This window comes from Callospermophilus lateralis, chromosome 6 (assembly GCF_048772815.1).
Source record: "Callospermophilus lateralis isolate mCalLat2 chromosome 6, mCalLat2.hap1, whole genome shotgun sequence".
Classification (NCBI taxonomy): Eukaryota; Metazoa; Chordata; class Mammalia; order Rodentia; family Sciuridae; genus Callospermophilus; species Callospermophilus lateralis.
In genome coordinates this window covers 50,218,647-50,235,047 of record NC_135310.1, presented here as the reverse complement: position 1 = coordinate 50,235,047, position 16,401 = coordinate 50,218,647, and the positions used below count along the sequence as shown (strand labels likewise).

At 35.5% G+C, this 16,401-nt stretch overlaps 1 protein-coding gene across 1 annotated transcript in view; it reads right to left on the bottom strand.

Annotated features, from left to right (window-relative positions):
• Window positions 1–16,401, bottom strand: part of Frk (fyn related Src family tyrosine kinase) — a 98,236-nt gene that overhangs the window by 38,538 nt on the left and 43,297 nt on the right. The window contains exon 2 of the mRNA XM_076859828.2: window positions 11,222–11,343. Within this exon, the coding sequence (XP_076715943.2) occupies window positions 11,222–11,343 (122 nt within the window). The remainder of the gene's footprint in view (window positions 1–11,221; window positions 11,344–16,401) is intronic.

Genomic DNA, 16,401 nt, shown 5'->3' with positions numbered 1-16,401 from the left:
ATTGTTCTCTTTTGTTGAGCACTGTACACACAACTTGATCATTATACTTGTCACAATGTAAGCTACTTAGTTGCCTACACAATCATGCCTCATAGTAAACACAAATGAAAGTTCTATAGTGAGTGAGTGAATGGATGACTTGAAGAATACATTTATGTTTTTAAAAGAGTACAAAAAGTCCCTCCTAATATTTCTGAAAATTCCTTTTCTATATGAAAGCAAGGTGAGGCAAGGAAAAAAGTCAGTAGCATCCTTTTAAAATCGTCCAGCTTTCATAAACAAGCATTTATCAAAAAACCAACAAACAAAAAAAATCTTTGTAAATGCCAGACATGGTGCTAAGTCCTGAGTACCTTGCTCAAAGAAAGTGAAAATAAAGATTAGGAAGCTGGGAAGTTCAAGCCTTAATCATGCAATAGCTGGTGTGAATCTTTCAAGAAGCACAGTGTGATCTAAGGCAATATGAAAGATTAAGCTGGAAATGGGTTTCAGCTTAAAGGGCTGAAATGCAAGGTAAATAGGAATTTATGTGGTTTGTAAAAGAGAGCTATTGAAGGCGTTTGACTCCTCCAGATAAAAGAGAAGAATGAGATATGATAACCAAATGCAATGCCTAAGCCCTTATTGTATCATCCAGCAAATAAATAAAGAGCTAGAAAGGACATTTGGAGAGATCTGAGTATGCAGTCTGTAATAGAAACCAGTGTGAAATTTTGTTGGTTTAATAATGGCACTATGGAAATGGGGAAGAGTGTCTGCAATCATAGGACATGCAGACTAATATTAAAGTTTATAGAGCTGAAGCCACCTGAAAACTGTAACTTATAAATAGATGTATGAAAATGCAGACATATGAGTGATGGAGAAAGTAAACATCACAAACTGTTAACAGCTGTCAAGTTTAGGTGAAAGTATGCAACTTACCAACTTTATCAATAAAGTTAGGTCCCCAAAATGTATATATATTTTTTTACTTTATCAATAAGGGGAAAAATTTATATTGGGTGTTCATCTCTGATGTTATAAAGGAGAATTCTAAGTCCAATTCAATTTTCATTCTTTTGTGATTTTTTTTTTTCCTGGATGCTCACAGAATTTTTTTTTTCATTTATCCTTGACATTAAAGCACTTTAAAAAGACACCCTAGGTATAGAGTTTTTCATATATTTTGTTTGTAACTGCATTCTTTCAATTTGCAAACAAGTTTATAGAACAAAAGCTCAGGAAAATTTCCGTCTACTACATATTTACTATTGTTTGCATTTAATTATTCTGATAAGTTTCTAAGATATATCTCCTGTTTATGCATCATCTGTCTTCACAAACTTTGATCTATTTTTCTTATCTCTTCAGAGAGCTTCTCAAGAATGCCCTTTATATCACTGAAAGCTTCCCTGCAGTGACAATTTTACTGTTTGCTATCTCTCATCTATTGCCTTTTCATGCTGTTTTTTATACCTAATTTCATAGAATGTGTGCTTTCTTGTATTCTATGATTTCAAACCAAATGGTTTTCAAAATTTTTCTTCTGTTCCTTTTAGTGAATGTTTTCTCTACCTTCAGGTTTGCCATCTCTTATGCTCCCATTTTTTTTTCCAAACCATGTTTCATATAAAAAGAAATAATTCTATGCCAACTAGTTTGGGAAATTCTACATTGAGAAAATATAATTATTTTTCCATCAGACTCCAGAGACTCTTTAATATGCTTTGTAAGTCAAGACAGAGGAAATGTAGTATGATGTTCTTTTAATGCCCTTAACTGCTGAACCTTCTGTTTTGTGGAACATTGTTGGCTTACCAAATAATTCATGTTTTAGAAAATAATTTGGGAAATTCTGTTATTGAGTATCCAGAATGTCATGACCTCTTTTCCTTTTATATTCATCCTTGAATGAAAAAAAAAAAACTGTCATTTAGGGAAAAAACATATGCACCTGTGCTCATCTATCCATTTGGAGAGAATACATTTCCTTCTGTTAGCTCAGATACAGCAGGGCTGCTAAGTCACCAAGCTTCTAAAGATTGCCTAAATCTAGCAAATATCCAAATCCCATGTGTTTGCTGGAAGAAGGGTAGATTTTTCTCCTACTCTCCTGGCATGATTTCTGGCAATAAAAAAACAGAATTCAATACTTTGTCATTGCTATGGCCTAATGGTTTTTGTACCCACCTCCTTTTCCACCCTCAACCCCCTCCCCTGCCCAAAAAAGTCCATCTATTGAAGTCCTAATCCATGACATGATAGTACTTAGAGATGGAGCCTTTGGGAGATAATTAGAGTTAGAGAAGATCATGAGGGTAGAGCCCCCATTATAGGATTAACTTTATAAGAGGAAGAAACCAGGACCTCTTTTCTGTCTCTGTCACATGAGGATACAGCAAAGAAGGCAGCTGTCTACACACCAGACATTTAGCCCCCTGCCCCCAAACACCAAAGCTGCCAGCACCTTGAACTTGGACTTTCAGCCTCAAGAATGTGAGAAATAAATATTCATTGTTTCAAACCATCTCAAATTGACAGTAATGCTGAGTGGTTTATGTTTGTGTAATAAGACAAATTTGTGCAAATGACCACAAGAAAGCCATGCTTTTAATTCCCTTTATTTCATAAGGTCAGCTTCACACGCCAGTCTGCAACACACTAGTATCAGGCATCATTTTTCGCACTTGTAACATTTGTTGGGTGGGAAGCTGTTGTCCCTTGGATGTAGAAAACAAGGGGCAACACATGGATGCTTCAGAAAGGCCCAGATCAACATCATTTCCACACAGGAGAGCACTCACCGACTAGTTTCCTGGTGTGTTAGTAAGCATTTCGTGACTATGACTAAAATACCTGAGATAAACAATTTAAAGGAGGAAAAGCTTATTTTGGCTCACCGTTTCAGAGGGTTTAGCCCATGGTCAGTTAGCTCCATTGCTCTGGGACTGAGATGAGACAGAACTTCATGGCAGAAGGGCAGAAGACCAGAAAGGTACACAAGAAAAAACTGCTCAGCTCATAGCAGCCAGAAAGGCGGGGGGGGGGGGGGGGGGGGGCGGGGGGGTGGTGAAGAAAGGAACTGCAACAAAATATGGCCTTCCAGAGCATGCTCTCAGAGACTTGCTTCCTTCACCAGGCCTCACCTCCTAGTAGTTCATTCAACTATCAATGGATTAATCCACTGATGAGGTCAGAGCCCTCATGATCCAATTTCCTAAAAACCCACCTCATGACATTGCTACATAGGGACCATGTCTTTAAGTAACATGAACCTTTGGAGAACATTCCAGATGATTCAAACCATAACACCTTGTCCATACAAAGTGAGCAGAAGTCAAAGCATCCTTCTACCTTCTTCTTGATCATCCCTAATCTGATGCCAAGGTCAAAGTCTGTTTCAGCCACTTACAACATCTCAGTTTCTCTACATTCCCTGGGAATCTGGGAAGAATATCTATCCATTCTAACAAATCACTGATTGATAGACTTAGTTTATAGGGCTACTATAATTCTGCATCTCTCACATCTGTTCTTGAACAGTTGAAGAGAAACTAAGGGGATGCCAAGTTCAGAGATTCTTGTTAGCCACAAGATTGATCTGTAACTATAACATGGGACAAATGTAAATAAAGAATCAATTTAATTTGGTAGCATTAAAATGAAAAAGAAAGGAGTAGAATGTATTATGAATTACAGAAATATAGCAACTTCACTTACCTATATAGGACTTATCAATAAAATTTCTACTTATTTAATATCTGAAATTGACTTTTATAGTTACATTCAAAGTGAAATAATATGCATCACTTCTTTGTGGCTCTTGCCCTCAAATAGCTCAAAAATGTTTTAATAAAACTAAGTACACATAACAAGAAGTCCTTTCCTTAATGCATCAATATTAGGGATTCACAGACAAGCAAAAAGGGGCGGGTGGGGGGATGATAAAGAATAAGTCCTATAAAGAATACTATGGATTCCTTGTGGATTTCTCCATAAGTCAGTGCCCTGGCGGGGGGGAGGTATTTTGCCTGTGCATGTGAGTGTATACAGACAAACACAAATATATGTACTGCATAATAAAATGTTAATTTAATTTTATAGAGTATTTAAGACTTTTGAAATATAACTTATCAGTAGCAATGATAAGAAAAGCCTCCATATACCATAATTCACAAAAGTCACTTGCAATTATAGTCAATGATATTTGCAATTAAGCTGAACACAACTAAATTATGACTTTAATTAAAAGGCATTTTCTAAGATGGCACCAACATGTTTAAAATTTAATACATTTTATATGAGATACCAGAGTTATCAACATAAAATTCCCTTTCTGCAGCATGTGCACTTTTTAAAAAGCAAAACATCTTTAACCAACATCAAAATCCTCCCAGAGTCCACAGAAGTTTCATTACATAATAAATCCAAGAGGCAATTTTTTTTTTCCAGTCATTTAATACTTGGCCCTACTCAGGATAAAGAATTGTATTTACATTCATGGCTAAACCAGAACAGGATACTGAGAAACTCTAGTGGTCACAAGGTTCACATCAATTTTCAATGAAGAATGAATGGGTGGTTCAGAAGACTGACAAGGAAACCCTGAACTTTTGCCACTGGGCCAAAATTAGTTTAGAATGAGTCAGCAGATCTGGAAGATCTGGGAGCAATAATGGTAGCTGAGTAGCCTCTGTAAAGTGACTTTCAGTCTGAACTCTGGCGCCTGGCAGAGAGATAGAGGGTAACACTAACAAGTGATATCCTTTTCCAATCTATCTCTTCTATAAAAGTCTTATTACCTGGGAAAAAACTAACCTGTCAAGGTGTGAAATTGTCTTTCTAACATAAGTCTGAAACACAACAGATAGGAGAATTATTTGTGATCTTACACAGCCCAGACTTCAGAGGTTTTTAAAAAGTGACAGTGGCCTTGCTTAGCTTTTTTCCTAGTAGACCACAGCATGAAGAGGTAAGCATTAGAGGGTCTACTATCTTCACAGAATTAGTAGAAACTACAGAGATAGAAACATGCATGCAACAGAAGCAATGATAATGTTTATTCTGTTCAAGGAGTTTACAGTCTAGTTTGAAAAGCACATTGTTACCCATAGTGAAAGAGTTGCTCATAAATAAGTGAATCATTCAATGTGTAAGTTCAAAATGAAGTATACTCACAAGGTCAATGGTCAACATGAGAACATTTCCTAAGGAAGCTGCTGTTGCTCTCATAACTTTGTGTGTGCATGTATGCGTGTGTGTGTGTGTGTGTGTGTGTGTGTGTGTGTGTAATGAGGGATTGAACCCAGGGGCACTCTGAAACATACCCCCAGCCCTTTTTATTTTATTTTGAGACAGAGTCTCACCAAGTTGTTCAGGCTGGCCTCCAACTTGGGATCCTACTGTCTCAGTCTTCTGAGTCATTGGGATTATAGGCATGCACCACGATGAGTGACTTGTTCTCATTATTTTTGGGTTGCCTTCAGAATTAACTTATAAGTCATGCAGGAATAATAACATTTATACATCTCTGGTATTATTCAGGTTATTCATCCATATTATTCAGAAAGTTGCTTCAGATAATTCTGGTCATTTCACAGTACCAATGTTCCCCTTAATAAACACATAATTTCCCCATCGTAGGAATATTACATACTACATCAAGAGCCATTCTTTCTATGAAGACAATTCTACCATTTGTGCAATACTTTGATCAACAGTGATCAATTACATTGGAGAGTAAAACATTCATTTGGTGCTAAAAATTGTAGAATATAATTCTAGAATATTTACTTTAAGATAAAATTATGTCACAAGAAAGCATGTCTTACATCCTCTAGAAAAGACTTCACAGTAACCATAAACTTATTACAAAACTCTGGCATATTCTATGGGACCTATATGTTCACTGTAATGAAATTCAAATTCAGGAAATGCTATCCTCAAAATCAGTAGAAACAACTCTGAACCTGGTTTAAGGACTGCCTGGTTATTCTTGGCTCAATTAACCTCAGTTAAGGTTTTAAAAATAAATAAACAAGAAACAGCTCACAAAAGAATGTGAACTACTACAATGTCCACTCACAAGTACATCAAACACCTCTGAGGCTATTTGCCCTGGTTCTCCCTTCTCTCTCCCTACAAATTACATCCTCCTACAGACTTTTTTTTTGGCTGAAGTTACCACTGCTCCCCAACTCAATTCAGAAGTCTGACAGCCAATTTTCACCCTCCTTTACTTTACTCTATTTCTGATCAACTACCAATTCCCATGGGTTCTATCTTCTAGATATCTCTCACCTCTATTCCCTTCTCTTCATTTCTCATAACTTGAATCCTTGCTCAGGCCCACATGTGTGCAGACAAGTAGGACTTTAAGAAAATCCTAGGAGCTCTTTCTGGATTGCAATGCAAAGGGTCCACTCAGCATGAATACCATCACCCCCACCCAGCAAGAAAGGTTGCACCTAAACTCAGCTCTAACTGGCCCCCCAGTTGCTTCTCCTGAGAAAGAGGAGCTGCAGTTTCCCACAGTACCTGAAGTCCATAAGTTCTGGGCTTTCTAAACAACCCTGCAAATGCTTGACATTACAATGAGACTGCTAAACCCAAAGTAGTCTTCTTATCCCTAGTCCTAGGACCAGTCTCATACTGCCCCATTAAAAAAAAAAAAAAAAGAATAAGAATAAGAATGAGAATAAGAAGAAAGCCATAGAATGACCATATCACTTTGATGGGGGACACTCTGTGCTGGAACAGGGACTTAATGTTCAACCCACCAATTTGGGTTCCAAAATGCTTTTCTGCAGAATAATGATGGACTCTGCCTTTCACCTGTGACTTCAGAGAGCAACAAGGCATGCCCCTGTCTTTGCTCTTCTCACATCTCCCCAGACTTCTGTTTATAAATCTCTCATCCATACTTCACATTAAAGGCAACTACCTAAAACAGATCCGATCAATTACTTCCTGCCTAAGACTTTCCTTTGTAGAACAAAGCCCCCAATTTCTCGGTATGGCAAACAAAGTCCTCAACCTTCTAGCTCCAACTTTCCCCACTCATTTTCTGCCCCTCCATCCACAAAGACACACAGACACACACACTTCACATACACACATCCTTCCACTATCCTACACCTTTCCCACCACTGCACAAAACACAAAATATACTTAGAGGTCTGTGTACTTGTCATTGACAAAAATAATCACACTGCCACCTTGTAACACAAATTGGCAGAGAACACAAATGCTCCCTCCTCCAGGAAGCCCTCCCCAAATCTTCTTGGGAGGCTTGGCCCCTGCCCCTCTTCTCTCACAAGACTACTGTATCATATCTAGACTTAATCCAGAGACTGTTCCCCTCTGAGCTTTGCTTTCCTTCATCTAGCAGAGAGCCTAGCACATAATAGGCACTCTGAATATTTGTTGAAGAAATAAACTAATGTATAAATAAACAAGCTCATCACCAGGAGGCATTGTCAATGAGCCCTTTTGTCTGTCTTCAATGAAGTCACTTTTTCAACCACCTGCAAGCTGCTATTATTTGTTCTTTAAAGTGTTTCACCAAGGATAAATCTGGAAGTCTCTTTCCTACTCTGTAAGATTTTTGTTGTTGGGGTTTGTTTGTTTGTTTGTTTGTTGTTGTTGTTTTGGTGGTGATGATGAGTGAACCCAGGACTGCGGGTATACTAGGCAAGCACTCTACCAACTGAGCTATTTCCCCTTCCTTCTCTGTAAGTTTTATATGTAAATCATCTAAAACAAAATTATAATGTGCAATGAGTTTTGAAAAACTCTCCACAGCTCAATTTTAGCCCTTAATTTGCACGTTCCTTAAAATTTACTTTAAACAATAATATAAATGCTTTATAGGACAACAAATATTAAATTAATATTAATGGTAATAACAATAATAATTTCCTTTTTGTTTTTTCTCTATTTTCCATATTTTTATTAGTGTATTATAGTTGTACATAATGGTGTAATAATTTCCTTTTAAGTAATTGACTGATGTCAAGAAGTAGCCAAACCAGTGACATGCAGTCAGAAATTTATATTTTTCATCAGAAAAACAGTTCACTACCAATGACAAATAACAGTAGGGCCACTAAAACTACCTGTCACGCATCTAATGAAGACAGATTCTCTGGCTACCACATATAATATGTAATATCCAAAAGCGCTGCTGTAATTCACAGCTAATTAGTGTCTTGCCATTATGAGAGGTGTCATGGCCTAACTCTCTTTTCCGATCTACTCAGACCTCACAAGAGCCGACAGTCACGCAAGGATCACAACAACCCAATTAGCACCCACCCCAACCTTGGGCTGCTGCTTCTCAGAGCCACCCCAGCATCAATAAATCATGCTCTCTCATGAAGCTCTTCGCTGACAGCTGCAAGCCAGTGCTGCCCAAGGAATAAAGACAATACTTCTAAGGAAAACTCATGTGGGAAAGATGGAGATAGAAAAGGGATATTATTTGCCTGCCTTTACCCACACAGCAGTCAGCAAAATTGAAGACCATCAATTCTGACTGATTAAGGAGACAACTGCACTAAGAAATAAATCCATGAGCAGTACATCTGAAGATTTTTAGTGATAATCAACAGTCAGCAATTGGATTGTTTGTTTATTTAATGTGGATATATTGAAGACCTTTTTCTTTCCATTTTTTTCCCCCACATAGCCTTCCCTCTGGCTAATAAGAAAATTTTCCTTTCAGTGGAACATAATAGGATGCATTTACTTTATCTCCCAGTGAATACACGGCAATCAGATAATTTGTTTGAAAGACTCTAAATTGTTTGACTTCATTGAAAAAGAATCTATAATGATATGCTGGTCTCTGAGCAAGGCCTACAAAGCTTCCTAAATCCATAAGCAAGCTCTAGAGTATTCACAGCACACAACAGCCAATATCCTCGTAATTTTGTTCTAAGCCTGTAAATCTGTTTTGCTCCATAATATTCTTTTTAGAGAATGTTCTGAGCCATTGCTATAGCCTAAATGTTATTCAAAGATAAAATCACGTAATTCAGCTGTTGCTGTTATTTTTCTCATGGAGATATTAGTCTTCTGTATTTTTAATGCTGATCTGAAACATTTCACCTAACCGTAAATGACTACTACCTAATTTAATATATAAATATTGTCAAAGGCAAATAAACTAATATGAATGCATTTAAACAAGGAATTCTCATGTATCTCTTCTTATTAAGCACAGAGACTTCAAAAAGATTCAGTTTTCTTCATCCATACATAGTATGCTCATGAAAATACTTAAATATTCAAGTATTTATCTACAAGAATCTTCACTATATCATATTTTATAATAGCAAAATCACTGAAAATAACAAAATGTGCAAAACTTGAAATAGGTCAAATAAAATGATCATTGTTTATACAGTGGAATGTTATGTAGCTTTTAAAAAAATATTAAAAGGCATGCAAAAATGGTCACAGGATACTGCAAAACAGAATTTAAAATGGAGCCTGGATCCACATTACACATGCACACAAAATTGTGTGTATACATATGCTTATATGTGCACATAGACATACATATACATAGTTAAATTTTTCCATATTTACAAGATGGTCTCAATTTTGCTTCCTGTGTATGAAGGTGTGAGTGTATATGATTGTATATAAATATATGCAGATGGAGTGTAGAAAAAAAGGTTGACAGAAAAAATATTTCAAACACAAAATTTATTTTCAGAAAGTGATATGTTAGATAATTCTTATTTGAGTTGTTTCTGTTTATATAAATTTTTAATTTTTTTATAATCAGAACAATGTTATATAAAATATTCATGTCACCTGAATTTGTACAGGTATACATTAGTGTGAAGTCCCAACCAGGTAGGGTATTATTCTGAGCTCATAATGAAGTATTTTGATTACTGCCCTGGGTATAAGCAACTTTAAAAGGTTAGGGAAATGTTAAACTTGGACACATTTCAAGAATGATAATCAGAACAGCGTTATCTAACCTCTCATCCGTGAAGGTAGGAGTTGAGTCAAATCCACATGATTTTGAAAAATCATATAGATTTAGTATCAGAATAGGCAAAAGGACCCTCTGCAAAATTTGACTCAATAATACCATTCTTGATTTTCTCCAGCTCCAACCCACCTGCTCTAATATTTGGGACCACCAGGTAAGCAGAAAGGTAACAGATGCCAAAAACACATTTCATGACCAGAGTACAGGTTCAAAGTTCCCAACACATGGGGGCTCAGGACCTACTTCACTGTGACTCCATGAAGCTGTCCTGACACCTAGCTCTGAGCCAGGCAGACACAGTGAGGTATGGGACATCACATGTACTAAGCACTTACTCCAGGTCTGAAGGAATGAAAGGAAGCAAAGTCTCTTCCCCTACAAGGTTTACATCTAGTCAGGAAAATTGAATAAGAGGAATAACACAAAGGACAGGCTTTTTTCCACTGGAGATCAGGATAAGGCAAGTGGAGAGAAATTTTGATATTTAGAGCTGAACTAGTGTAGAGACTTTAAGAAAAGGCCATTCTGCAACACTGCAACATAAACCTTTAAAGATATTTGAAAGCAAAGACCTACACCTGAACTCTCTAAAGTTCTTTCTCAGGTCTCCTAAGCTTCTGTATTTTCTTGGGTGGAGAGACATGTACTTGACCTTCAGCTGGAAAACTGCATTTGATGACATCATACATATCATGAGTTAATTAAATGCATTTGCATTCAGCATTTCAATTCACTTCCTACTTACCAGGCAAAGACAGGTAAAATGCAAATGCATACATATATGTGTGTTTGTATGTGTTATAATATGTTAAAATTTATACATTACATATACATTATAATGTATATATTATATGTGTGCATATGTGCATATATACAATTATATCATGGCCAAATTAAATTTGAAGACAGTATAATTTTTGTTTCTTGCTTATCATTTCCCTAAAAGGATCCTAGATAATGCTGAAGTGAAAAAACACAGCCAGATTCATGTGCTTACACTTTCATATCTAGAGTACATATATTTGAAACTGTTTATAGAGACTACTAGCCATAGGAAATTTTTGTGTTAATTTTTATATTACTCCTGAGTAGTTCTGTAGATTTAATTTTGGAGTTATTATGAAGAAAACAAAAGAAGGCAAGTTTAACATGTCCATATCCACACAGCAGGTTCATGAGTGCAGACTCTCAAATTTATATTCCAACTCCACAAAATAATGTCCATACCTGAAAGGGAGAAATCTCCTTTCTGGCTTTCACTCTCTCTGATGAGAAAAGCACCCGTCTGATTTTCTGAATATAATAGTTGCTTTTCTGCATCTGCTCTTTTAATTGCTCCAAAGAACCACCTAAAAAGAGAGAGATGTAAGACCTTAATTAAACATCAACATTCAGTTTTAAAAGCAAGAAACTTAGCAAGAAAGTGTCCTAACATCAGAAACATCTGATACACTAAATAAATTGTTACAAATATAAATAACGACTTTTGCACTTGAATGATTTTTCAGGACGTCCATAAAAATAAATTATGAAGCAGAAACTTGGGAGATGCCTGCTCCACACCCCTCCTTATCCCTACAATCTGAGATCTTGTTCTCTCCTTCTATCAAAGCCAAAGCCCCTCTACAGTCCTTGTCATGTAAGCCAACATGATCCAGTCTCTAAAATTACTCATCATCACTATCCAAATGTCCACTGCTTACCTAATACCACCTAGATGTTAGGAGGAAGCAAATATTTCAATTAATATTGCAGTGTGAGGGATTAAAAGTGTACTCCCCCAAACATCAATTCCTTTCTTTTCCCATCTCCATTGGGGCCCAACCCCACTAAAATATATGTAAGAGGAATTTATTAATACAAAGGAAACTTTAGTCAATGAAGAGATTATATGAAAAAGCTACTTCTGGCGGGAAGTAACTTCTTGGTGCCACCTCACCCTTTGTCTTTACCCTCTTATCTTTACCCTTTCAGAAATATAAGAGTTAGATGCAGAGATTCTATTTCAAGCTTTGACTCATGAATGAATCCATTGGCAAGCATTCACATGCCATGCCTAAATCAAAAAGAGGGGAAAGTGCAATCCACCATTTGCCAGAAGACAGAGAACTGGAAACACTGGGGATGAACTAAACTAATGGATGCCACACTGATTCAGTGTCAGCACCAAATTAACAGTCATAGACTATTATTGGTCCAACAGAAACAATGAAAAACATGGAAAAGTTCCAAAGTAGCAGGTCACAAATTCATAGAAAATACAAATGCCTGTTTCCTACTATTTCAGAAATAAGTCAAGGGAATACTATAACATAATAAAAACTCAAACTGACCCAACATATAGAACAGTGTTGAAAGGACAAATTATTCAATAAATGATGCTGATATCATTAATAATCCATAGAGAAATATAGATGCTACCAACAGCTTACACAATAATTTCACATAAGGATCTAATATAAAAGGCAAACTTTAAAACTTTCTAAGGACATTGGACTAGAGCAAAAAGAAAAAGATATACAAACCTTAAAGGAATAGATTAATAATATTTATTGCATCACAATTTAAAACTCCCTCACCAACAAGATTACTATGGAATAAGATTAAAATACAAGTCACAAACTTGGAGAAAATTTTTCAAAGTATATAACAAAAAATAAGATTCATATTCAGATTATATTGAGATCTAAAACAAAAGACAAAACAGTAGGAAAAAAATGGTAAAGTACATAATTGGATAGTTCACAGAAATGGGAAACCCAAATAATTAATAAAAATGAAGAAGCACAGTCTTTATCTATGCTAATTAAATATTACATATAAAAACCACAATGAAAAACAATTTCACACTTTTCATGCTGACCAAAATTTAAAATTCTCACATTATCAGATATTGGAGAAAATATGAAATAAGAACTTTATACAGCCAGCAAGTGGAGCATGCCTGTAATCCAAACACAGGAGCCTAAGGCATGAAGATCACAAGTTCAAGGCCAGCCTCAGTAACATAGGCTCTCAGCAACTCAGCAAGACCCTGTCTCAAAATTTAAAGATAAATAAATAAAAAGGGCTATGGATGTGGTTCAGTGGCAAAGTGCCCCTGAGTTCAATTACCAGTCCCCCCCCCAAAAAAAAAAAAAACTTTACACAATACTAGTGGCAATATAATTTGGTTCAACAAATTTATAGAGCAATACGGCATTACTCAATTTCACTTCCTGACTTATATGGTGAGTGTGCCAAAGGAGAAATATGACAAAAATATTCACTAAAGAACTCAAACATTGAAAAGTTGGACACACTTTTTGTGGTAGAGCGCTTACCTAGCATGCATGAGGCCCTGGGTTAATTTCCCAGTACCACCAAAAAAATGAATAAATAAATAAATAATAAATGTTGTTTTCGACATATATAAGCTTAGTTATGGATATTAAGTGTACTTTTACTCAGAAGTTGAAATGCATAAATTGTTCAGAGACAAAAGGAAGTAGAAGAAATTTACATACCAATATAATATCCTTTGTATAAAGTTTAAGCAAAGACATTAAAAAAAACTATACATGTTTTTATGAATACATGAATGCCTAGTGAAATTTAATAGTTAAAATATTCTTTAAAATCCATTTACAGAAATGACAAAATTTATTCACACAGTATTTCAAGTGAAAAAGCACCATGGATGAAATACTCCTAATCAGCTCAATGCATTTTCCTCATTCAAAGTGCATTGATTATTCATAAACATTAAAATGCTTGGTCAAAACATAAATACGTAAACCTTTACAAGAATTACAACTTATCTAGAAAATTAAATTCTTTAAATTATAATTTTTATCTCCTATATTTCATTCTCAAGTACAAATATTCCATTATGTTTTATGTATACACATTATATTGGTATTTTAGATAATCAACCTTATAAATGATGTTTCCATTACCCAACATATATATAAGCAAGCAGTTTTTGTAAACCAAATGATTAAAGATTAAGCAATTTTAATATAAAGAAACTCTATAGTAAGTTTTAAAAATCCTGTCTTAATTTTGGATTTTTGTTTAATAGATGGGTATAATTGCTTTATGGACTCAGTACTGAATCTACAGTAATGATGAAATTGATATAAATATTTGACTGGATGCATCAGATCACTTTTTTACTTGGCTGAGCTCCTACCAGGAAGAGAATATAAATAATAAATTGTTTTCTGAATGTAGCGGCATCATAATACCATCCTTCATACTCTAAGATGACACACCTGCTATAGATTTCAATCTTTGGAGCATGTGATGCCACAGAGACTAATGAGAAAACAATAGCTAGTTCCACCCTCTGCACTCGTGAAAACTATTCCTTAATTTGAGGTCTGAGCTGTTGGCAGGACTGCCATTCTCTTCAGTTCTGCCCTTTAAGTGTCCTGGTCCTATTGTGAAAGGACATGCATACCAGAGGTTTGGTGGCACATCACAGCCATTTTTGACGCCCTCTTTAATCTGCAGTTCTTGTAGAGAGTAAAACAATGAGTACTGAGAAGGGATCTAGATACCATATGAGATATATAAAGTGCTCAGGTGAGCCAAACAGAGCAGTGGTCTTTAAAGTAGAATTTCTAGACCAGGAGCATCAGCATCATACAGAAATTATTAGAAATGGAAATTCACAGGCCTCATTCCAGACCTACTGAACCAGAAACTCTGGAAGTGGGATCCAGCAATTTGAGTTATAACAAGCCTCCCAGGTGGATCTGATGCACACTAAATCTTGAGAACTATTGACCTATAGAAATAGTAAAGAAATTAGATATTTACATAAGACAGATACACACTATTAATATTTCATGAAAATAATCTATTTGCTGTACCATAACTATGCCATGAAGAAGCTATTGATTAATAATAACTAAAAGGATACAATACCTATGATAACTTATATCCCAGGAGAAAGAAATGCTTCCATTAGATGAAAACTGAGCAAAAACCCAAGGATGGTGGTACATGCCTATAATTCTAATGATTCAGGAGACTGAGGGAGAGTCACAAGTTGAAGGCCAGCAGCCTGGTCAACTTAGTAAGACTTTGTCTCAACATAAAAGTAAAAAGTGCTAGGGATGTATAGCTCAATTTTAAAATGCCCTGGGTTTGATTCTCAGTACCACCACCAAAAAAAAAAAAGTTAATGCCTATTTGTGGCAAAAGGAATATGTGACTAAAGTCTAAGTTTTATTTTGCAAACAATTTATCAAGTATCCACTGTGGGTAAAAGGCTACAACATGACAGAGAAAGATCTGTAAGACATCATTAAATGAAAAGAGTTCATTGCAGAGAAATCGGAATAATATAGTCCTATTTATATTTTTAAAACCAATCGAAACTTATATGTGCTTCTTCTCTGAGATATGATAAAAGTGATGACAGAGGACTTTCAGTTCTTAATTTGTGCTCTTCTCTATAATTTGAATGTCTACAGTGAGATGTAGTTGTAGATCACATTATAATTTATTTAAATATAAAAAAATTAAGTTATTTTACAAACTCTAGGTGTTGTAAAGGTGTGGACTAGAAAGTCTGGCAATTAGAATTGATGGAGACAAGAAAAATCCCAAAGGAACATGAGAACAGGTAAGCATGGTTGAGCAGTGCAATGATGGGAGAGCCCATGCCCCACCAGGGTTCAACTCTAAGTGACTACAGATGGTGTGCCCATCAACACCTTAGAAAGCAGTGTAGACTAATGGTTAAGAGTGACAGCATCTCACTGGAGATGTTAATTAACCTCCCAACTTCAATTTTCTCATTTGTAGGTGGGAATAACAATCCTCACAGCCTTGTTTTGAGATTAAGAAAAAATCACATCTGTGTAGAGCTTGATATCTGGACACATTTGTTTTCAACCCATTTTAAGAAAACTAATTTAAAGGATAAATTATAAATTGTTTTAGACCTGTTGAATTTGAGCTCATGATTGAACACGAGTGAATATATAAACATGATCTGTAAGTATGTTCATAGTTCATCCCTGCCTATAGTTCCTGATAATCTGCCACCAGGTGGCAGTAGCCCATTTTACTAATTCAAAAAGAGGTAGAGGACCTTAATCTGTATTTTACCAAAATGAATAAATAAATAAAGTGAGCTTTATTTAAAAAAAAAAAAATAGCATCAACACTTAAATATCAACATTCAAATAATATAGATATCAACCAAATGTATATTTTTTTCTAATGTTTCCCTATATAAAACAAGGCAGCTGGTCTTCAACTACCATAGACAAATCTTGAAAATAAAAATAAAAACAAGGTCGTAAAATCTAGGTCCAGAAAAAAATTAAATATATATTTAAATATATATTTCTCCCAGAAAATGCAAAAAGGAAAGTTTGGGGTCAACTTGGCCTGATGACTGGGGAAAG